The sequence below is a fragment of the Pseudopipra pipra genome, chromosome W (genome assembly GCF_036250125.1).
Source record: "Pseudopipra pipra isolate bDixPip1 chromosome W, bDixPip1.hap1, whole genome shotgun sequence".
NCBI lineage: Eukaryota > Metazoa > Chordata > Aves > Passeriformes > Pipridae > Pseudopipra > Pseudopipra pipra.
The window spans coordinates 15,516,071-15,537,692 of record NC_087580.1 but is presented as its reverse complement, the minus strand read 5'-3'; the positions used below and the strand labels follow the sequence as shown (position 1 = coordinate 15,537,692).

General features: G+C 56.3%; 1 protein-coding gene and 2 long non-coding RNA genes across 4 annotated transcripts; 2 read left to right on the top strand and 1 right to left on the bottom strand.

Moving 5' to 3' along the window:
- Positions 1-4,772: 4,772 nt before the first annotated feature.
- LOC135404877 (serine/threonine-protein kinase pim-1-like) lies at positions 4,773-6,995 on the top strand. The gene is made up of 4 exons (XM_064639605.1): positions 4,773-5,423; positions 5,629-5,995; positions 6,636-6,812; positions 6,961-6,995. Exons 1-4 carry the CDS (start codon positions 4,773-4,775, stop codon positions 6,993-6,995), a joined length of 1,230 nt encoding a protein of 409 aa, XP_064495675.1.
- A 40-nt stretch (positions 6,996-7,035) lies between these two features.
- Positions 7,036-10,143, top strand: LOC135406137 (uncharacterized). 2 transcript variants are annotated; one of them, XR_010426145.1, is made up of 4 exons: positions 7,036-7,234; positions 7,428-8,314; positions 8,569-8,681; positions 9,185-10,143. It is a non-coding gene; the product is annotated as an uncharacterized LOC135406137 (long non-coding RNA). The 2 variants fall into 2 exon arrangements; XR_010426144.1 differs by lacking the exon at positions 7,036-7,234 and having other exon boundaries at positions 7,317-8,314.
- Positions 9,011-15,093, bottom strand: LOC135406222 (uncharacterized). The gene is made up of 2 exons (XR_010426239.1): positions 15,020-15,093; positions 9,011-9,187 (listed from the first exon to the last, which is right to left on the bottom strand). It is a non-coding gene; the product is annotated as an uncharacterized LOC135406222 (long non-coding RNA).
- Between the last annotated feature and the right edge of the window lie 6,529 nt (positions 15,094-21,622).

The following is a 21,622-nucleotide window of genomic DNA, read 5'->3' as shown; positions in this document are numbered from 1 at the left end:
CCCTGAAAAGCGTTGGGAAGAAATGAAACCCTCCAACGCCCCTGGGAAGTGTTGGTGAGCCAGGCACTGCTTTGTTCTGGCTCCCAGAGACAGGGAGCCAATCATTCCAGCCACACCTGTCCCTTTCCAGACTTTTCACACATTTCTACATTTGAACAAACAAACAAATTCATGTTCATTGCTTCTAATTTACCCCAATTAATGAACTAATGAATTCTCTTCATTAATTAAGACTCTAATTAGTAGTCTATCCTTAACTGGCTAATTTGGTCCACCTTCTTTGGTCCTCTTAGCACTCCTCCTCAGACACAGTCTCCAACTCTCAGGCTGCAATGTCTTTGTTAATCCCCTCTGGACCTTCTGGTTCCTCCAACAGGTCCTTGAAGGACCAGGAATTTAAGATCCCAGATGTCCAATCTTCAGCTCCCTCGGGCTTTGTTTATGGAAGCTCATCAGAGCCAGTGCAGAGAAACTCCAAGTTTGGGTGCTTTAAAGATCAAACCGACAAGAGCCCGTGAAAAGAAACCCGGTCAACTGCTTCCCCTGACTAAAATTTGAGGCAAGTTGGATCATTTCCAACAAGACCCGCCGGGGCTCTGCCGGGAACCGCCACCGGGACACCCCCAAAACCAAATCCCCTCCCGCGGACCCCCCCCGATCCCCACCAGGGGCATTTGCGGCTCAGCTTTGGAGTCCTTCCAGCTCCAAATGTCTTCCCCTGCAAAGAACCCCCTTTCCTTTAGCCCCGCCCCCAAAGCAGTGCTCAGCCAATCCGAGCGCGCAGCGCTGATGACTCATCAGTTGCCAGCCAGACCCGCAGCGCCCAGCGCTCCACCCGGACCCCCCCAGGAGGAGGGGAAGGAGGAGGAGGAGAAAGAACGCACGTGGATGCACCGACCGCTGTATCCGCAGCCCCCGCGTCCCGGGAGCATCGCCCCCCGCATCCCGCAGGTGACCGGGGAAGGGGAGCTCGCCCCAAATATCTTGAGCACGCTGGGATTTTTTTGGGGGGTGCAGGGGGATGTTTGGATCTTGCAGGACCCCAAAGCTGAGCCGCAAATGCCCCTTGGGGGGATATTGGGGACCCCGGGAGGTGTTTTTTGGGGGTCCCGGGGTGGGTTCCCGGCACAGCCCCGACGATGAGCAGGGGGATGTTGGGTCCCCGGAGCCACGTGGCGATCGCCGGATACCGGCGGGGAGTGGGGGGGACACGGGACAAACACACCGGCTTTGGGGACCCCTGGGACAGGCGGGGGTTGGAATCTGAAACGGGGGCCCGGAGAGGGGGAACTCCCGGCAGTCTGGAGAGGAGGGGGGAGCAGCGAGGGCTGTGGGGGGAGCCGGGACCCCCGGCAGCCTGGAGAGAGGGCTGGACACCTTGGGATCGCCAGCACCCCGAAGGCGAGAGTCAGGGGAGAAGGGACCCTGGGACCCCGAAAGCCCCCGACCACCCTAAAAGGGACCCCGGAGAGGGGAGCCCCCGGGACCCCCGGGACCCCCAGCAGCCCAGAGAAGGGGGATCCCCAGAATGGCAAAGTGAGGAGCCCATAAAGGAAGGACCCCTGGGATTCCCGGGATCTCCGGCAGCCCAGAGAGGGCGGGAACCCTGGAGAGGGGGTTCCCCAATACATGTGAGACCTCCAGCAGCCCACCCAGGAGGGACCCCAGAACCCCAAAGTGGATGGACCAGCGAGGGGGAACTCCACTGCTGAGAGGGTTGTTTTGGGCTGAATCTTGGTGGTTTGGAGGTGATTCCTGGTGATTCCAGGTGACTTCTAGAGATGGAGCTGGGCAGGAGGGTGTCAGAGACTGGAACAGTTAAGGATTTCTGCATTCTAAGAGACTTCTGCAGGCTTTTGACTTTCTGATGGGCAACTGGGCCCATCCCCCGTCCTCCAGTGCAGAAGATGTCAAGCCCCGAAAAGAAAAGGCGGGAAGAGACCACGAACTCCGCGCCAAAAAGGGAGACACCACCCTGTGAAAACAACTCCCCGCCTTGGGGGAGCTGCAAAGGATATAGATACTGACTGGTGACTTTGGGGGTTTGGCGGGGTTTTTCTTCTTCTTCTCCCCCCACCGCCTGCGGATCAAGACGTCGCTGGATCCAGTGGGTGGTGATTATACCACTCTCATCTTTCCTTTTTTTTCTCTTGCTCTCCCTTACTCTTACCCTGTCTTTCTCTCCCCTATGCATTTGTTTTCCTCCTCCCCCGAAAGGTTATGACAGCACCCAAAATGCTAACATACCTATTGATACAAAATTGTTAAAATAAATCTTGTCAATATATGTTTTCAGACACCAATTATTTAGTGTCGTTTTGCTTTAATCCACCCCAAAGGAATTATTGATAAAACCTGGGTTACCCCCCCCTCTTTTCCTGGGGTGGGTTGTAACAGAGGGACCGCCAACCCAATGCACCCACACCTTGTTTTCCCTCCTAAACCAGGAAAAATTCATCCCTTTGGGAAGTCTGTCTCTAAACTCTATGGCATCAGCCTGTAAGTCTGATATATGTGTATTAGTTTGAGTTACTCTGGGCAGAAGGGAATGAGTTTACACAGAATAATTCCTTCCCAAAGCTTGGCCAGATGGAGGAGGAGGCTGCGAGGAAGAGGAAGATGCCCCAGGACCCCCAGGCAGGTGAGGAGGAAGTCAGTGCCCCTTTGCCCTGTCTTGTCCTGTATCTCCCAGCTGAGCATCGTCCCCGGCTGCAGGACAACCCCGCTGCCGCCGCCGTCCTGCTGGGGCCGGAGTTGGGGGGATGTCCTTGGCCTTCCCTCTGGGCCGGAGGCAAATCCCCTCCCTGTCCTTCTTCCCTCCTGCCCCAGGCCCCGAGCTGAGGACGGAGAGCCCGGAGGACAAATCCCCCCCGCAGAGCCTGGTGGGAGAGGCCGTTTTGAAGGGCTCCACGGCGCAGGAAGGCAGCGGGGAGGGAAAGCCACGAAGGTACCCCAGGAGGAGGGGCTCCAAAGCCAGCCCAGGGTGCTCTGAGGAGGAAAGACCCACCCTGTGCCGGGAAGGGGACGAGAGCTTGAGCCAGAGCCCTGACCCCAGGCATTTGGGGATTCAGAGGAATATTTGGGAGGATTTGGGGAGATTACCCCAAAAATGGGGGTTCCCAGGCCGGGCAAACGGGGCCACATTCTCGTAGTTGTGCCAGCAGTTCATGTCCCCTGATCCTGTCTGTTCTCCAGGAACTCCCCTTGGCTGTTCCAGTGCCTGGCCTAGGTCTCCCCACACGGGGTGTCCCCCCCAGGTGCCCAAATCTTTGCTGAAGTGCCTGAGCTGCTCCCAGTTGGAGATGTACCCGGGCAGGAACCTCTCCCGGTTGGGGCCGTTCACTCGGCTTTTCCCAGGACCTGGAACAGCCCTGGGTGTGCAGGGACACAGGTCAGGGGGTGCCCCCCCAGCAGCCCTCAGCCCCCCCAGCAGGTTGGGAGCTCAGGGGGCCACCCCGGACCCCCCTTTCCCACCCCCCTCTGCCCCACAGCTGCTGCAGCACCAGTTACTGGGTGGGGGAGTCCCCCCATCAGCCCCCCAGGGATGGACAGGGGGGTTGGGCACCTGTGGACAATCGTCACCAGAGCAAGCACACAAAGGGTTACAGAAGCAGTGGACATTCCCAGGGCGGATCTGCCCCCTCCCAGAGCCCCAGGGAACCGCTCCAGGGCTCAAGTGATGGGGGACAGGGGAGACCCATGTGGGAACCCCCTGCCCTCTGTCCCCCTGCCCACTGTCCAACACCCCTTTTCTCCCCTCTCCCACCCCTTTCCCATCATCCCCACCGTCCCCAGCTCCCCCCCAGCTCGGTTTGGGGGTGTTTCTTCCCCCTGCCCTGCTCGGTTTCACAGTCTCAGCCCCCTCCTCGCTCACTTTGGAGGTCCCAGCCCCCCTTTTCTCCTGTTCTCCCCCCCTTTTCCCATTGTCCCCTGAAAGGCAGCTGTTAAATATTGGGTGCTGAAAAAGCTGCTACATCGTGTCCATTCCAAATTAAGCCTGCATTTATTAGGAGGGACTGGCATCCAAAGGGCAGCAAGAAGAGTCTTCTAATTCTCTTCTGCTTAATCCTCTCTGCAGCTGCCGATTTTCCCTCAAACCAGGTGGAAAACAGGACCAGCCCTGGGGTGGTCGGGGAGCAGCGCTGACCCCAAAGGGCTGCATTTCCCCTGCCGATCGTCCTGCTCTGCCCTCCCCCGGGGCTGGCTCTGCCTGGCGCTGGCCGGACGTGCCGGGGCTCCTCACTGAGCAAAGCCCTTGCCAAAGTTGAGGGGCAAGTGCAGAGCCCGCCTGGCCTGGGAGGAAGCGACAGCAGCGCGGGCCGAGCGGGCGGGATGGGGTCCGAGCAGCGGCGGGAAGTTGCAAACTTGGCAGCCAAGAAGTTGAACTAAAGTGAAGCAGCTCCAAAAGGCCGTGGTCTTGGCGTGGGGGCGGGAGGAAGGGGAGCTCCGTGACTGCGGCCGGGGCTGGTTGGGAGCGGAGCGGCCGGGGCTGCCCCCGGGGCTCGCGGGGGCCAACGGGGAACGGACAAACGGACCAACGGACCAACGGCCCCTGCGCTTCGGCAGCAGCAGCGGCGGCAGCAGCGACTGTAGCGACGCGCTCTCGCTGTGACTCTTGTTCGTGCTCTCCTTGCTCGAGCTCTTCGTCCTCCTCTCCCTCTCCCGGTGTCCCGCTGTCCCAGTGTCCCTGTGCCGGTGTCCCTGTCCCAGTGTCCCACTCCCGCGGTCCCTGTCCCATTGCCGGTGTCCCCCTCCCCTTGCCGGCCCGGCCCATGGCCCCGGCCGTTCCCCTGTGCCGGGCGGGGCCGCCCCGGCCCCGGCCCTGGGCGGCCCGGCGCGGTCTCGCCCTCGCCCGGCTCCCGGCGCGCCGGTTGTGGCGCTGCTGGGCGCTCCTGTGGGGCTGGCTGTGGGACGGGCTCGGCCTCGCCGCCCCTTGGCTCCGCCTGGCTCGAGCCCGGCGCCTGCCGGGGCCGGCGGGGGCCGCGGGCGCCGCGGCCGCTGCCGCCTCCTCGGCGGCTTCCCCGGCCAGAGCTCCGCCGCTCGCCAGCCCGGCCGCCGGCAGCGAGCCGCCGCTGCCCGCTGCGGCTGGGGAAGCCCGGCCCGGGCCGCTTGAGGGGCGCTCGGGGGCCGTGCCGGGCCCCGGCCCCAACGCTGACGGCCACGTCTCGCCCGCACCGAAGGCCAAGGAGCCGCTGCACGAGCGCTACCGGCTGCATTCGCTGCTGGGCAGCGGCGGCTTCGGCCGCGTCTACGCGGGGACCTGCCTGGCGGACGGAGCCCCGGTGAGTGCAGGAGGAGGAGGAGGAGGAGGAGGAGGAGGAGGAGGGCGGGACGGGCGGCGAGCTCAACCCGCCCTTCCCCTTGGCTTGCAGGTGGCCATCAAAGCCGTGTCCCGGGATGGCATCCGGCGCTGGGGCGAGCTGGTGAGCGAGCGGGGCCAGCGGCAGAAAGCGGGGCGGGACGGGCGGGGACGAGCCGAGGCCCGGCAGGGTGGAAGCCGCCGGGACACCTGGAGGGAGAGTGGCCGTGGGCTCCGTGGGGGACGGGGAGCATCCAGGGCTGGCCGAGGGGGAGCAGGCAGACAGGCACGGCATCAGCCCCACTGACGACCCCGTGGTCCCCCCGCAGCCTGACGGCACCCGGGCCCCCCTGGAGATCGTGCTGCTGGACAAGGTGTCCAATGGCTTCCCTGGTGTCATCCAGCTGCTGGAGTGGTTCGAGCTCCCCAACGGGTTCCTGTTGGTCATGGAGCATCCGGAGCCGTCTCAGGACCTCTCTCGCTTACTGAGGGCGTGGGGGTTCCTGCCGGAGGAGATGGCGTGGGGGCTGTTCCGCCAGGTGCTGCAGGCCGTGCGGCACTGCACCAGCTGCGGCGTCCTGCACCGGGACATCAAGCCCCAGAACATCCTCCTCCACCTGGCCACCGGCGAGGCCAAGCTCCTCGACTTTGGATGTGGCACCTTCCTTAAGGACACGGTCTACACCCAGTTTGCAGGTGAGCCCACAGCCGGGGGATGCTCCTGGTGCCGGGCATCGCATGGCCATGCCCGGGTGTGGCAGTGGAGATTGCCCCTTTGGCTGAGGGGGAACAGGATTAGTTCTTCAGCCAAGTTGCTTTTGGATGGGGCTGGGAGGTTACTGTGAGACAGGCCCCGGCCTTGCCGACAGCCTGCGCCACCCACCCTGTCCCGGGCTGGGTCTGGGGCAGGGGGGAGCCAGCCTGACCAAAACCCCCATGAGGGTAGCAGAGAAGGGGGTCAGAACTGTGCACCAGCTGGCTTGGTGTGCAGGCGAGGAAGGGCTTGGGCTGCTCCGCTCGCCTTGTTTGCCTTGGCTTATGATGAATTGTTGGGGGCAGTGCAGTGGGGCGGGGAGAAGGCACGCCTTTTCCCCACCACTGGGTGGGTTTTTCCCTTGCATGTAATGGTTGGGCCTTGCCAGGGCTTCTGCTGCCCTCTTGGACACCAGCGGCTTCTTCTCCAACCCAGAGTTTGTAACCAAGAGTCAGGGGCCGGCGAGAAGGCAGTGGGTCCCAGCGTGTGCCACTGGGGCAGGCCCCACATTGCCAGGGATGCTGGGGTGAGGCTCTGGGAGCAGGCAGCATCCACCTGATGAACTGCGTCTGTATTCCGTAGGAACACTGTCATACAGCCCGCCAGAGTGGATCTACCTCAAGCGCTACCACGGCGAGGAGGCGACCATCTGGTCCCTGGGCATCCTGCTCTACCAGATGGTCTGCGGGAAGCACCCTTTCCGCAAAGGCCCCAACACCATCTGGGACCAGCTCCCGTTCCCAGCACTGGTCTCTCCAGGTGGATACCAATCTTTGTGGCACGGGGGGAATAACGGTGTTGGGAGAGGGCAGCGGGCTCACGAGGACGCCGCTCTTGAAGCTGTTTGTGTCCCATGGGTGGCTGGAGGAGGTGGCCTGTGTCCTGCCATCCTGCTCTCCTCCAAAAGGGAGAATCGATGGAGAAGTTTGGGCACAGCCCTGAGCACAGCCAGCACGGCCTGGGCACGTGGACAGTGGGACAGAGGGGACAGGATCCTTCTCCAACTGACCGGCCATTTTCCCCCCAGGCTGCCAGCACCTTATCAGGTGGTGTTTGTCCATCCGCCCCTCGGACAGGCCAGCACTGGAAGACCTTTTGTGCCATCCTTGGGTGCAGGGCATTCCCCTGCCCTAGAAGACGGGAGAGATCCACGTGCTCCCTTTGATCCAGGGGCCTGGCAGGTAACACCTCCACACATCTCTTGGCAATAAGAACCAAAGGAAACCAGACTTTTTTGTCAGCCTGTAGCACTGAGGGGGGGTCATCCCACGGGAACACGCCCCTCTTTGTGCTGGAGCTGGGCTGCAGACCCGGTCTCCCAAGTGCTGGTGGCCACCATCCAACCTGGTTTTGCTCGTCCCGCTTCACAGACAGCTGGGCCCTCGGCAGAACGCTGACAGCCTGGTCTGGTCCCCAGGGAAGGAGAAGGGGCCTCTGGAGAAGCTGTGCCGGGTGGGCCTGCTGCTGGAGACATCGAGGACGACGTCGAGGATGACAAGCTCTCAGCTGACCTGGACGCCGGCGAGCTGAAGAGGATGGACTTTGATTCTGGCCCCTTCCTCCAAGCCGTGCTCCACACGCCGTTTGCAGATGAGTCCACACCCAGGGGGTGCTCCCGGACACGGGCATTGCACAGCCTGGCTGGGCACCGAAGGTTCCCCTTTGCTGATGGGGAACCTGAGGAATTCTTCAGCCGGCTGCCAAGCTGCTTCTTGGCAGGAGGGCGGGCGGGTGCTCTGGGCTGGCTGTGAAATGGGAGCCCGGCTCTGCCCCCAGCCTCTGCCACTGCCCCTTTGCTGGGCGGGGCTGGGGCAGGGGCAGCCAGCCTGCCAAAAACAAACCCCCGTGGGGGGAGCAAAGGCGGGGCTGCAGAACACCAGCTGCTTTGGGCTGCAGGCCAGGAAAGGCTTGGGCTGCCTTGGCTTAGGAGCCTTTCTTTGGGCCAGTGCAGCAGGGCAGGGAGAAGGCCTGGGTTTTCCTGAGCTGGAGGAGGTGGGGTTTTCCTTTGGCCTGGAGGGCTTGGGCCTTCCTCAGAACCCTGACAGAAGGTTAACATTTTACCTTTTTTTCTTGTTTCTGCTTTTGCTTTGTAATCTCTGTTCATGAATTTGTTGTTTGTTTTCCAGGGAAGAGTTGGAGCTGGTGCCCAGTCCGGGTTGGGAAGGGCTGGGACCATCCCTGGAGAGGATCTGACGTCCCCTCTGAGAAGGCTGAGGACATCCTTTGGGACACGCTCTTCTTGCGGCAGCAGATCTTGTGAGGTAGATGCTCCTCTTGCCCATCTTGTCAGCAGGAGTGGGATAATGGCTTTGGGGAGATGGCAGCAGGCACATGAACATCCCGCTCTTGCAGCTGCTGAGGAGGTTGATCTCCTGGGCTTGGCTGGAGGAGGTGGCACCTGTGTTGAGTAATTGCTGAAATCCAGTCGATCTGGGACGATCCCAAATCACAGTTTAGTTTTCAGCTTGTTCGAGCTGTATCTCAGCAGCTTTTGGGTATCATTTTTGGCCCCCAGACAGGACACCTCTGCCTGATCTCCCGCGGATCCGAGGGATCTCTGGATCTTCACGCCAGCACCAGGACTTTGCTGCAGAAGAGCACAGATCCCCTGCCCAGTCTGGGACACAGGTAAGATCCCAGTGGATAACAAGGCATTCTTATTGGGAATCCTGCCCATGTCAAACGTATGGATCTTTCAGCACACTGGGGGTTCTTTGGTATTTTGGGAATCCTGCTCATCTGAGACCTGTGGATCTTCCAGCGCTTTGGGTGGGTTCTTTGGTATTCTGGAATTTGGTCTCTGGCTTTGTTTTATCGATCACTATTGTTCTGTACTTGTATTTGTTTCTGTATTGTAACATTTTGGGTCTACTGTTTAGAGCTGGGAAGTGGGCAATCTGAAGGGGGAATTTGGAAGAAGTCCCCCCTTGGTTGCATTTTGCAATATTGGATGAAGATTGGCGGCCCCCCCGGAGGAACAGCTCCCAGGGAGAATTTAATGGAGTGTTGGAATCAATGGGTGGCTGTTCTGGAACACTGAATTAGAATCCATTGTTGCAGTTGATGCTGTTTGAGAAGGGGAACAGAAGTGGAAGGAGGTTATGTCTGGTGATGTGTTTTTCACTTTGCAGAACCTGTGAAAGGGCAGAAAGATTGTGGTGTGAATGCAGCACCCTCAGAGCCCTTGGTGTGAGCCCGGAAAGGAAAATCAAGCTGAGGGACAAGATCAGTCTAATTTGGGGACATTGTTGGAGGTTGGAGTTGCAGTTCTGGAAGAAATCCCTGAGGAAATGGTGCCCCCGGGGAGAGGAAGAGGACGAGAGCATGGGCAGCCTGCTTCAAACATCCCCCCAGGAGACCTGGGATCAGTCCCTGTGCATCCTGTAAGAAAGATGGACACTGGAAATGGGATTGTCCGCAACTGAAACTTCAGAACCCTCCGAACCCTCTCGTGGCATCACTGAAGACGACTGAGGGGGCACCAGAGGATTCTTCCCCATCAGAACATCTGGTTCCAGCCAAGCTAAGCACAATTGTTTGTAGCTGTGGGAACTTGTTCCTCTGTGTTAAATCCGGGAAAATGAAACTCAAGGGACAATTCTAGAACAATTGTCTGGTGTGCCAGGGACTTGGGAAACTGGGCCATTTTTAATGCTGTGGCTTTGAAATTGGGAAAACAGTGGTTGGCTCCCCAGTTTTTGTATTTCCCCAATTCCCCAAAGCCTCTGCTTGGGAGAGATCTCTTGGCAAAATGAAATGCCACAATCCAATTGAAAAATGGTCCAATATAGGTTATTATTGCAGAGCCTAATTCTGGGGAAGTTTCTAGTTTTGCATGAGAGTCTCCCAAAGCAGAAGTAATCCATCTGCCACCATCACTTGGGGATGCAGTGGTTCCAACAGGATGGGCTGGAGAGGTGCCTCCATGATCCAAGAGAGCAGAACCCGTGAGAATTCCAGAGAAACCTGGAGTGGGGTTGGTGAGGCCAAAGCAATGTCCTTTGCAAATAGAAAGTTGTAAGGGATTCTCACCCTTTGTAGAACAATTGATGAAATTTTGCTTGTGAAAAGAATGTGAATCTAAATGGAATGCTCCAGTTTTGCCAGTCAAGCAGGCAAATGGAAGGCTATGCCAGTTAGTCCAAGACCTTAGAGCTATAAAGAATAGAGTAGAAGATATACAAGCAGTCGTAGCGAATCCTTACACTTTGCTAAGTCCCCTAAATGAGAGTTTAATTTGTTTCACAGGATTAGGTTTGAAAGCTGCCTTTTTGTGTCTCCCTTTGAGTTGGGAAAGTCAAGAGCTTTTGCTTTCCAATGGGAAAATGCAAAGCCGGGGAGGAAAACCCATCTGACTTTGGTGGTCCTCTTGCAGGGGTTTAAAAATAGCCCCCCAATATTTGGAACTCAATTGGCCAAGGGACTGGAGGAATGGAGAAGTCCAAACCCACCCTCTTGGAGCCTTATTGCAGGGTGTGGATGATCTTTTGATAGCCACTGATGCTGAGCAGCAACGTTGGGGTCAGACTGTGGCCCTGTGGAATTTCCTTGGGCTGAGTGGATATGGGGTATCCCAAACACAAAGTGCAAGTAGTCCAGAGCCCAGGAGCCTCCGTGGGCTTTGGAATTCTCCAAGGACAAGGGAGGCTGGGCCAGGAAGGAAAGAAGCAACCTGTCAACTGCCCCAGCCCCAGCAAAGGAAGCCCAGAGCGGGATTGCTTCCAGACTAGAGGGAAAGTGTATTGGGGCAGAGCTGACTTAGGAGACAGCCCCTTGGAAAGTCCTGGTTGGGAATTGTTTCCCAGGGGGGGCAGCTTTGTCCGGCATGGAAAACAATTCTCTGGATGCACAGAACTCCCCACCACCAGGTCAGAGATCCTGACAGAGATCCTTCTCCCAGTAGAAGAAAAGGAGTCTAGTGCTAAGGATTGTCAACTCCTTGAAACCTTAGAGCAAAATTTGCTCCAGGAGGCTGGGCAGTTCCCCCAAGTGGGCAAATAATAGTCCCTGAGCCAATCTCCTGTGACCTGGTGGATGGGGAACATGAGGGTATTCCTTGGAGTGAAGCAAATTATTGAAACATTTGCACAAGTGCGTTCTAGGTCCAAAACTGACCCCAGTTGTACAAGCAGTGAGTCAGCAGTGTGGTGTGTGGAAGAGAAATAATCCAAACCCTGCCACTGGAGTGGGAACAGGTGATGGAAAATGTAGAATTGTTGCAGGTGAATGTTGGCAGATGGATGTGACTGAATTGCCCAGAAAAGGGGGGTGTAAAGATCTCCTAGTCTTGGGGGATACCTTCTCTGGGTGGCCAGAGGCTGTTCCTTGTTGCACTAAGCAGGTTGGGAAAGAGACTGCAATCCTGTTCAATGCAATCCTCCCTGTATTTGGGATGCCTTTGGGAATGTCATCAGACAGAGGTTCCCACTTGACTGCAGAAACAAAATGCTTCACTCTTGTTTTGCTCTTCTGAACACAGTTCAAACACTGTTGACGTGGGAGGAAAATTTACAGGTCTTTTTAGGGCCAAAGGTGATCCAAGTGTTGCCCACAAGTGTCTGTATTACGTAAGCAAGACTCTGTAATGAATCTGGAAACTGTGTGTGTAATGTAAAGCCCTGTGTGGCTGTCACTGAAGTGCTGAGGCTGAACAACAGCCCCTGAGCCAAAGCTGAGCTCTAGATGAACCTTCCAACCTAATGGGCTGTGTCTCCATGTATCTGCTCCTGAGCTAAAACTGGGTCTATTTGTTGGTACAAATGTGGTGGGATGGGACTCCACCTGTGTATCTGCTCCTGAACCAAACAGGTGTGCTTCTTAGGAAGATCTGTTAGTCTGGGCTCATCAGTGAATCCTGTTTGTATCTGTTCCTTAACAAAATAGGTCTGATTGTGAGCAAAATCTGATCTTTCTCTGTCTGTATCTAGAGAGTGGTCGAGGCCATGGCAGTCGATGTCTGGCCTTGTTTGGCAGTGGCTGGTGCAGGGGGAGCCTTGGTTTGGGAGAAGTAGAACATTGCTGCCAAGATTCTGCTCTGGCCAAATAAGGAACAGTAGAATCTTAGAGAAGTCCTGGAGAATTGGATCAGGGCTGGAACTCAAGCAAACAGGATGTGAGCTGAGCTCTGGGGACCCAGAGAAGATCAAACCAAACATGACGGTCTCTGTGGGGAAAACCAGTGATGCTGAGAACCGAGGTCAAGAAGCAGACACCTGAGCTTTGGGGGGCACCAGATGCCAAAAAACCCACCAGAGACCCCCAGAGAAGACCCCAAATGACCAAATAGGGACTTGCAATAGGGGTGTGACTGTGTAAAGCACAGTAATGGACATGTGTTCAGTAAGGGGGAATATCCAATGCCTCTGGAATCAGTGGGTGTAATCCCAAGCCCTGCCTGTGTCCCTGAGCAGGCTGGATTAGAAGAACTCTCCTGCAGGCGTCCAGCACGCTGCCCTAAAGAATGCCTGCTTCTTAACACCTCCCAGCTGGGGTTAAGGACTTGCTTTCTGCTGCTTTTGGAGACCATTTCTGGCCCCAGATGGGACCCTCTGCCTGATCTCCCGTGGATCCGAGGGATCTCTGGATCTTCATGCCGGCCCCAGGACTTTCCTGGAGAAGACCACAGATCCCTGGACTGGTCTGGGATGGGGGAAGATCCCATTGGATAATAAGGCATTTTTCTGGGGAATCCTGTCCCTCTAAGATGTGTGGATCTTCCAGCTCTTTGGGTGGGTTATTTGGTGTTCCCCCATTTGGTCTCTGGCTTTGTTTTCTCCACTAATCCTTGTTTTGTGTTTGTATTTGTTTCTGCACTGTAACATTTGCCCAAGTGGGTTCTTGGTCCAAAATTGACCCCATTTGTACAAGCAGTGAGTCAGCAGTGTGGTGTGTGGAAGAGAAATAATCCAAACCCTGCCAGTGGAGTGGGAACAGGTGATGGAAAATGTAGAATTGTTGTAGGTGAATGTTGGCAGATGGACGTGACTGAATTGCCCAGACAAGGGGGGTGTAAAGATCTCCTGGTCTTGGGGGATACCTTCTCTGGGTGGCCAGAGGCTTTTCCTTGTCACACCAACTTGGCTGGGGAAGTGAGTGGAATATTGTTGAATCCAAGAATCCCTGGATTCGAGGTACATTTGGGAATGTCATCAGACAGAGGTGCCCACTTGATTGTAGAAGTGGTACAAAAGTCAAATCAGGGATGCATTATTGCAGAATTCCAAAGGCCAGAGCCCCTTGGGTAACTGAGAGGTTGTCTGAGAAGAAACCAAATGCTTAAGTCTGCTTTGGCTCTCCTGACAATAGTTAATTGGGTCTTGACTTGGGAGCAAAATTTACATCTCCTTTTAGTCTCAAACGTGACCCAAGTGTTGCCTCCAAGGGATTGCTGGGTGTGCACTCCTTTACCTGAAAAGACAAGGAAGCCATTCACCATTTCTGCCTTCCCTATTCTGGCAGAAATGATTCCTGGTCACTGGGTGAGCACTTGTGTTCCCCGAAAAGTAGACCCAGCAGTCAGTGTGCAAGTACCCCCCACCACCTCTGACAATCCTGCCTGTGTCCAAAGCTGTGACCCCCACTAAAGGAACAGGACAAGTGGATTGTGTTAATGAGAGTGGCCCGTTGGTGGGAAATCACCCCCAATGTCCTCAAACCCTTCCTGCTGGGGAAATGACTGATCCTTGGCCGGTCCCCAAAGGAACGGGGTGGGATTGGTGTGTGGAAATAACACCTGTGAAGGGTTGCCCCAAAGCTGGAAGGGCATTTGTATTTTAGCTTGCATCAGGATTCAGTGCTGTAGCTGTTCTAATGCCTTGAGCTGTAAAATGAAATAAAGCTCCTAAGACACTCTATCCCTTCAGGAGCTTAGTCTGAAAAAAGGGGGGATTTGAGGTGGGATATAGAAGACTGCTCCCAACATTTCTCTGTGGCCAAGGAAGGAGAACTGTAATCTTGGAGAGGTCCTAGAGAATTGGATCAGGGATGTAACTAAGCAAACAGGATGGAAGCTGAGCTCTGTGGGCCCAGAGAAGATCAAACCCAAACGTTCCAGTCTTTGTGGTGAAAGGTAATGACACTGTGTCTGCTCAGAACCGAGGTCAAGAAGTGGACACCTCAACTTTGGGGGGCACCAGATACCCAAAAACCCACCAGAGAGCCCTGAAGGAGACCCCAAAGGACCAACTAAGGACTTGCAATAGGGGGGGGGACTGTGTAAAGCAAAGTAACATCTATGTCTTAAGTAAGGGAGAATCTCTAATGAATCTGGAAACTGTGTGTGTCATGTAAAGCCCTGTGTGGCTGTCACTGAAGTGCTGAGGCTGAACAACAGGCCCTGAGCCAAAGCTGAGCTCCAGATGAACCTTCCAACCTAACAGTCTGTTTATCCCTGTATTTGCTCCTTAGCTAAAACTGTGTATGTTTGTTGGTCAAAGATGTAGTGTGGAAAGACTCCCCGTGTATCTGCCCCTGAACAAAATAAATGTGCTTATTAGTGAGATCTGTGAGTCTCAGCTCATTAGTGAATGATATTTGTATGTGTTGATTAATCAAATCTTATGTCTGATTGTGAGCAAAATGTGATCTTTATCTTCCTGTCTTTAGAGAGTGGTCAAGGCCCTGGCAGTGGATGTGTGGCCTTGTTTGGCAGCAGATGGGGCAGGTTGACTGCCTGGGTTTTCCCCTTAAGCCCTGGCCAGGCTGTGGGTGGAACCCAGGAGGAGAAGGGAGCCAGATGGTTTTGCACACTCGTAGCTCTGTGAGCTTGTTTCTGCAAGGCCAGAAAAGCTGGACCCCCTCCCAGCAGAGGTGGAGCCCTCCCCTACGAGTGGACGCCCTGGGTGGGATTTCCCGTGCCCGGGAGGGGTTCTCCAACCCTTGGCTGCGACCGGGGCTCCCCCGCTGCCGTGCGGGCCTGGCTGAGGGGAACAGATGAGGGCAACTGGGCAGGGAGCTTTTCTACTCACTCCAGGCACTCTTGGTAGGAACGATGAGGTGCGTTACTGAGCTCAGCCTTTTGTCATTCTTTGCTGCTTTGCACTGCAGGAAAATTACACACTTGTTCTCCAAAGTTGGTGTCGGTGTCTCTTGTGCTGACCCTCATCGCAGGCAAAAGAGTTCCCTGGGGCCCTGCAGTGTCACAATGGTCCCCTGATTCCATGGGACAACATTCCTAATTTACTGGCTAGACTGGAGGAAAATCCCAGGAACGGCTGTGGTTTGTTAGGATTTGCTTTATCTGAATGAGCCCCGGGGGGCTTTTGGTGCTGAATCCTTGAACCTCAGGTACTGAGGGGAGATTGCACAAACCTGTCCAGAAGTGAAAGTCAGAAGAAAAACCCAAAGTATCTCAAAGCATTAATGGGTCCCACTGAGGGCCATTCCCAAGACAGGCTCCTCATGGACTGGTTGGAGGAGAGGATTGGAGGCCATGATTGCGCAAAGCTCTCAAAGGCTCAGTTTCCAAAGGAAATCCCAAAGCTCCTTAAAAACCCTGGAGGACCTACTGACAAAGCCTCTCAAGGGACTAATTAAAGCAGAGAATTGGAGACCATGACTGATCAAACCTCTCCTAGACTCAAAGTCAAAAGGAAAGGCAAAGGACCTGAATAAACCTTTAGTCCCTTCAAGCATTAACGAGCCCCATTGAGGGCCCTTCCTGACAAAGCCTCCCCAGGGACTCTCCAGCAGATCCTTGAGGGCCGTGAGTGCAGGGAGGCAAAGGCTCTGTGCAGGCAGCTGAGATGTTGAGCACAGCCTGGCTTGGTTGGAGGCAGCAGAAAGGCCCAGCCCTGACCCCCAGCCCGGGGAAGGCAGATCCTGTCCCTCCCGCCTGGCTCAGGGCTCTGCCGGGGGCACTGCCTTGGGGGGTGACGCTGAGGGAAGGACAAGGGGGTGCCAGTGCCCAGCCTGCCCGGGCCCTTTGCTGTGCCCTGCCAGCAGCAGCCTCCCCGTGCTGTGCCCAGGCTGCTCCTTTCAGCTGCGGGCACAGACAGGGCCCAGCTGTGCCTGCTGCTGTCCCATCCTGCGCTCAGCACGAGGGACGGGGCAGCCCAAAGAGAAGCCCCGTTGCTGGAGTGAGCCCAGGCCCTGAGGCACAGGGGATCTCCCAGGGCCTGTGCCAGCCAGGGGCCTTGTGCTGGGCTGTCACAGGCCAGGGCAGGGGCAGCTGGAGAGCCCCTGGCCCAGCCCCGAGTCACGGGCTGAGCCATCAGCTCCTGCAGAGAGAAGGGACCTCACAGGCCCTTCACAGCCACCAGCATTCTTTCTGGATAGTGAGTTGCTGAAATACAACTTATCACACAGCACTGTACCAGCCATCACCCTCCTTTTTGTGACCTACCACTGGACCAGAGAAAAGGAAGCTTGTTTCATCAAATCTATCCAACACATTTCCTAACAAGAGGTTGAGGGCAGAAATGTTCCTCAATGGAACTGCTGTGTTTATCCTGCTGCATTTGACAGCTGCACTTCTGCCTCTCTCTCACTTGGGCCTTCAAAGAGCTCTCCAAGGAAAAGCTTCATTGAGTCCCAGAATACCAGAGGCTGGAAGAGCCCCCTGAGCAGCCCTGCCCTGGCTGTGCCTGGGCTGCAGTTCCCTTTGCCCAGAGCAGCCCCTGTCCTGCTGGGTTGGTGCTCGTGGCTGCAGCGCTGTTGGTCCCAGCCCAAGGGTTTGGCTGTCCCTGGGCAGTGCTGGCCCCGCAGGAAGCGTCTCTGCAACCACCCCCACCCAATGGGCTCTGCTGGGCAAGTGTTTCACAGGGGACATGGCTGGGAGGGCTGGGCTGGACTGACCCAAGGGATATTCCATTCCATGGGATGGCCTGATCAGCAATAAACTGAGAGAAAGGAAGGCAGAAAGGAAAGTGGGCCGGGGGCAGACGTGGATGTCCTTCATTAATACATTTGTCTTCCAAAGAAACCTCTCCATGGACTGAATTCTTGTCTGACTGAGGAGGGGAAGGGAGAGAGCAACTTGGCTGTCCCTGGATGGCCAGACAGGTTTAACCACAGTCACCTTGCCCAAAGCTTCTCTTCTAGGCACCCCCAGAAATGTCAGGTGTCCACACCTGAGCTTGGTTATGCCCTGCTCACCCCCTGCCCCAGGGCGGTCAAGTGCAGAACCCATGTGGATCTCTGCAGTGACAGGGGGATGCCAGGAATTATCAGGGTTGGAGGTTGAAGGGAGTTGAACAGGGGACAATTGGGAAAAGCCCCCCACGGGGACTGGCCCAGAGCATGCGCAGTCCCTCAGCACCTTCCCGGCCACAGCTCCTCATTGGCTGCCCGTCCGCTCGGGGTCCCATTGGCTGGCTATTGGCTACACTTGGCTCCATCGCACTCTCCCATTGGCTGGCCCTTTGCGCCACCACGCAGCTTCCCCATTGGCTGCCTCTGGGCAGCTCCCCATTGGCTGCTCCCCGGCAACAGGGCTGCTCTCTTAGCAACAGCACCGACCCTTCAACCTGCACTTTAATTCAACTGGGCCAGTTCCAGGGCAACTCAACATCCTCCCCATCCACCGCAGCTTCACATTTTCCCTTAGCAATAGCACTGGAACATTGGCCCAACAGCAACTTCACCTTTTCCCTTAGCAGAGTTCCAAAGCCTTGGTGCCACAGCCGGGCTGCTGCAGGAGCCGAGCTCCTTGCAAAAGCTCCAGGAGGCACCCAGCAAGCCAGCAGAGGCAGGCAGAGGAGCAAAGAAGAGAAAAACTTGTGACAATCCAAAAATGGGAGAAGGTGTGCCAGGCGGATCTCGCTTGGAGACCGGGGAACCAGCCAAGGGACACTCGGGGCCCATCTCGGTGCCAGGAGACCTTTGCTTGGATCCTGGTGAACGGGCCAGGGGGCATCCAGGGGTCCCACGGCGAGGGGATTTAAGGCCGTGCCCGGGGACTGTGGGGAGCTGTTGCAGGACTGCTGCGGGAGCTGCTGCCACCCCCTTCCCCTGCGGGTTGGGTTTGTTCCTCGGAGGCTACAAGGCGACCAGGGCAGAAGCCCAGCAGAGATCTACCAGCTTGCAAGGCAGCGGCACTTCCTGGTGCTGCTAACTCCTGTCCTGTGCTTTTAACAGTTCCCCTTAGCTTGTCCCACTGTCCTATCTCCCTTCTTTCTCTCTGCTCTTTTGTGTTCCAAAACAAAGTGGAATTCTCGTTTTGGGATCCAGCATCTGGCCTCGTTTGTGCCTTAACCTGGCTTATGGGAGTGTTTTAGAACCTGGTTCCCCTCTGCATTGAAGTGGATCGGAACAGCTGGGGTCCCCAAATGGAGAAGGAGGGGGGTGGGACCCACAAAACTGAGAGAAAGGGGGAGGTAGGACTCCCAGATTTAGTGGGAGCAACTGGGGCAGCTGGAGTTTGGGGGTCTGATGGGAAAGGGGTGGGAGAGGGGGGAAAAGGGACGAGCTTTGCATCATCAAAGTGAGCGAGAAGGGGCTGAGACCTTGAACTGAACAGGGTGGGGGAGGGGGCCACCCCCAAACCGAGCTGTGGGGGGAGCAGGGGATTGCAGGGAGGGTGGGAAATGGGTGGGACAGTGAGGAAAAGGGTGAGAAAGGGCGTAGGGGGTCCCATGGGGGTCCTGTAGCAGGATGCTCTGCCTGGAATGGGGTAAAACAACTCCAACAAGGCCCTGTTTACAAAACCCCCGGCAGGAAATGAAGAAGGAGAGTCACGCTCATGTGATGGGGGACACAAAGGGACCCCTCGACCTTCTGTCCCACCTCCCTCTTCCCCCCTCTCCCTCCTCTTTCCCAACGTCCCCCCAATTTCCAGACCCTCTGTGCTCAGCCAGGGGCTCCCAACCCTTCCCACTTAGGCTGGGGGTGGCAACCCCCCTCACACTCAGTTTTGGGGATCCCACCCCTTTTCCCTTCTCTCCCACCCCTTTCCGATCGTCCCGTCAAACCACAGCTTCCCCGTGCTCTGCTCTGGGGGTCCCACCCCCTCAACCGCTCAGTTGAAGGGGTCCCACCCCCTTTTTCCACCTTTTCTCCCCTTTCCCCTCCCTTTTCCCTGTCATCCCCTGTTGCCGGGGGGAGCGGAAGGCTCAGACAAAGTTCATTAAAGAAGTCCTGCCCTTGAGTCCCGAGGTGCAGAAAGGACTCCCTGGCTCTCTAAACTCCTGCTCAGAGAGGAGCCTGGGGGTGGCTGGATCCAATCTCAGCCCTGGATTATGCCAAGGGTTGGAATTTAAGGAATTACAGAGCTGTGATTGAACCACTTTTGCCCTGCAGGTTTTAATGATGGAAAATCAGATATATTGATATGAAATGAACTATTCATTATCACAGATGAACAGACAAAAAAAATTTTAATCAGAATTATTTACTACACAATATAAACACTAAAACTACCAGTAGTACAGGATAAGTACAATATAATTGAAGGAATTATACTAAAGCTGGCAAAAAAGAAATAATTATTAAGTAGACATTTGATGTAACTTCCCCAGACCAAGGCTCCTGGGGAGATCTCTTTTGCTCACCCTCGAGGACTGACCTTGAGGGGGGTCCCCAGCCAAGGGGGGAATCTCCACTCATATACCCCAAGAGGGGTTATGTTGGAAAAACCTGCCCCTGGGAAAGGGGACTGGAACTTTACAGTATAAAGTGATGGACTGACAGCCCTTGGACTCCAGGGGTTGCCTCACCATCGGGATGTTAATTCAGGGTTGAACCCAGACTGGTTCCAACATCTCCTGGCCTGGCCTGGGCCCCTCTCAGCTCAGCACTGATACATTTGCAAATAGGGCATTGTCTTGGTCCCATTCCAGGGGGGAATGTCCTGCCCCAGTGTCCCAGTGTGCCTGTAATTCCATCCTGCCCTGCAGTGTCACAATGGTCCCTTGATTCCACAACTTCCCCAAATGTTTCCAGGTTCCTTTGGTTTCATGAGGCCCTGCAGTGTCACAAAGGCCCCTGGATTCCAGGAGTTTCCACAGTGTCTCAGGGTCCCTTTTTTCCAGGAGGCCCTGCAGGCTCCCAATTGTCCCTTGACTGCAGGAGGTTCCCAAATGTCTCAGGGTTCTTTGGTTCCAGGAGGCCCTGCAGTGTCACCTTGGCCCCTTCATTCCATGCAGGCCCAGGGAGAAACCAGGAGTGACTGGGGTCATCCTGGGACTGACTGGGGTCATCCTGGGACTGACTGGGATCATCCTGGGACTGACTGGGCCCTGTGGAACACCCTGAAAGTTCTGGAGGGGCTGTTTTAAGTGAGCTCTGGAAAACTGTCCTGGCTGTGCAGGGCAGGAAATGCTGATGTTCTGCAGGCCCCCAGCTCTGCTCTCTGGCTCCTGGTTTCCCTCGTGCTGGGCAGTCTGAGCCCAGGCAGGGGCAGCCCTACAGGAGGTTGTGGTGCTGCAGGGCCCAGGGGCTGCGCCCCGAGGAGCTCCTGCCCCAGGGGCTCAGGGACCTGGCAGTCTGTGCTGCTGGGGGCAGGATCGTGCCCCGGGCTGGGGCTCCTGGGTGCAGAGGAGGAAGGAGAAGCACAGCTTTGGTCCCCACTCTTGTGGCCGGAGGTGCAATAGGCTGGGCTGGGGGTGGTGGCCTGGCTGGTCTCTCTTTGGCCTCGGTTGTGGGGTCTGCAGGGCCAAGTTTTGCCCTGCCCTGTTTGCAGCCTGGTGCTGACCCACTGCTGGGGCCCCCGGGCAGGTGGGTGTTTCTGCCCTAGGCTGTTCTCACTCACACCACATGTATGTGAGGGGGCACTAAGGTGTGTTCCTGCCCCATATCCTGTGTCTTGGACCCTCTTGGTCCTTTCCTGGAGCATCTTCTCCCAAGCTGGGTCCTTGCCTGTTCCTTCCTGGAGCACAAACCGGGCCATTTGCAGTGGGACCTGCTGGAGGACCTGTCCTGCTGGTCCCCGTGGCTCTGCTCTCTGGGGACAGGGAGCCTTTGGGGACTCTCTCACAAGCCACCCCCACTCATGTCCTGCTGGTCACCCAGGTGGCCCTGGCAGTGCTTGGGAACATGACTGGGATGGGGGGTGTGCCCACCCGTGCCAGCAGGGAAGGGCACAAGTTCCTGGGGGGACGTCCAGGGAGACAGAACACTGCAGAGAAAGGGCCTGGGGGGTGCAGAGTGACAATAGAGAGGGGAGGGCGGATCTTTGGCATCCCCTCCTCTGCTTGCTTCAGGCTTCAAGAAGACACCACAAGGAGAAATCACAGGGAGAAATATTTATTGATCAAAGACTATTAAAAGCCTCAGAAACAGGGGTGAAAACGTCCTTTCTGGGGGACACCAGTCCAAGGAAACTCCTGGTTACTGTCCAGGCAGGAGCAGGTGCCCGTGGGTTCCAGGGGTTTAATGAAGATAAAATCACTGTGGAGGCTCCTTCAGCAGCAGCATTTAATACATTTGGACAGGCCAGGGACCATCTCCATGTCCTGCACAGAAGGGCTTCACCCTCCTCAGGACCCCTGAGTGACACAATGACACCAAAACCCAGGAATGACAGAGCAGCTGCACCCACAAACTTGGATTTTCCCTTTTTCAAATGTCATTTAACTCACTAAATCCATCGCTTGCCTAGGAATGGTACAGCACAGTCAGGCACATAAAGAAAC

What these genes read in the sequence shown, in the direction of transcription:
- LOC135404877 (XM_064639605.1), top strand. Translation starts at nt 4,773, where the DNA reads ATGGCCCCGGCCGTTCCCCTGTGCCGGGCGGGGCCGCCCCGGCCCCGG. An exon ending in TCCGGCGCTGGGGCGAGCTG is followed by an intron (nt 5,424 to 5,628) that starts GTGAGCGAGCGG and finishes GTCCCCCCGCAG; the next exon opens with CCTGACGGCACCCGGGCCCC. An exon ending in GGTCTACACCCAGTTTGCAG is followed by an intron (nt 5,996 to 6,635) that starts GTGAGCCCACAG and finishes TGTATTCCGTAG; the next exon opens with GAACACTGTCATACAGCCCG.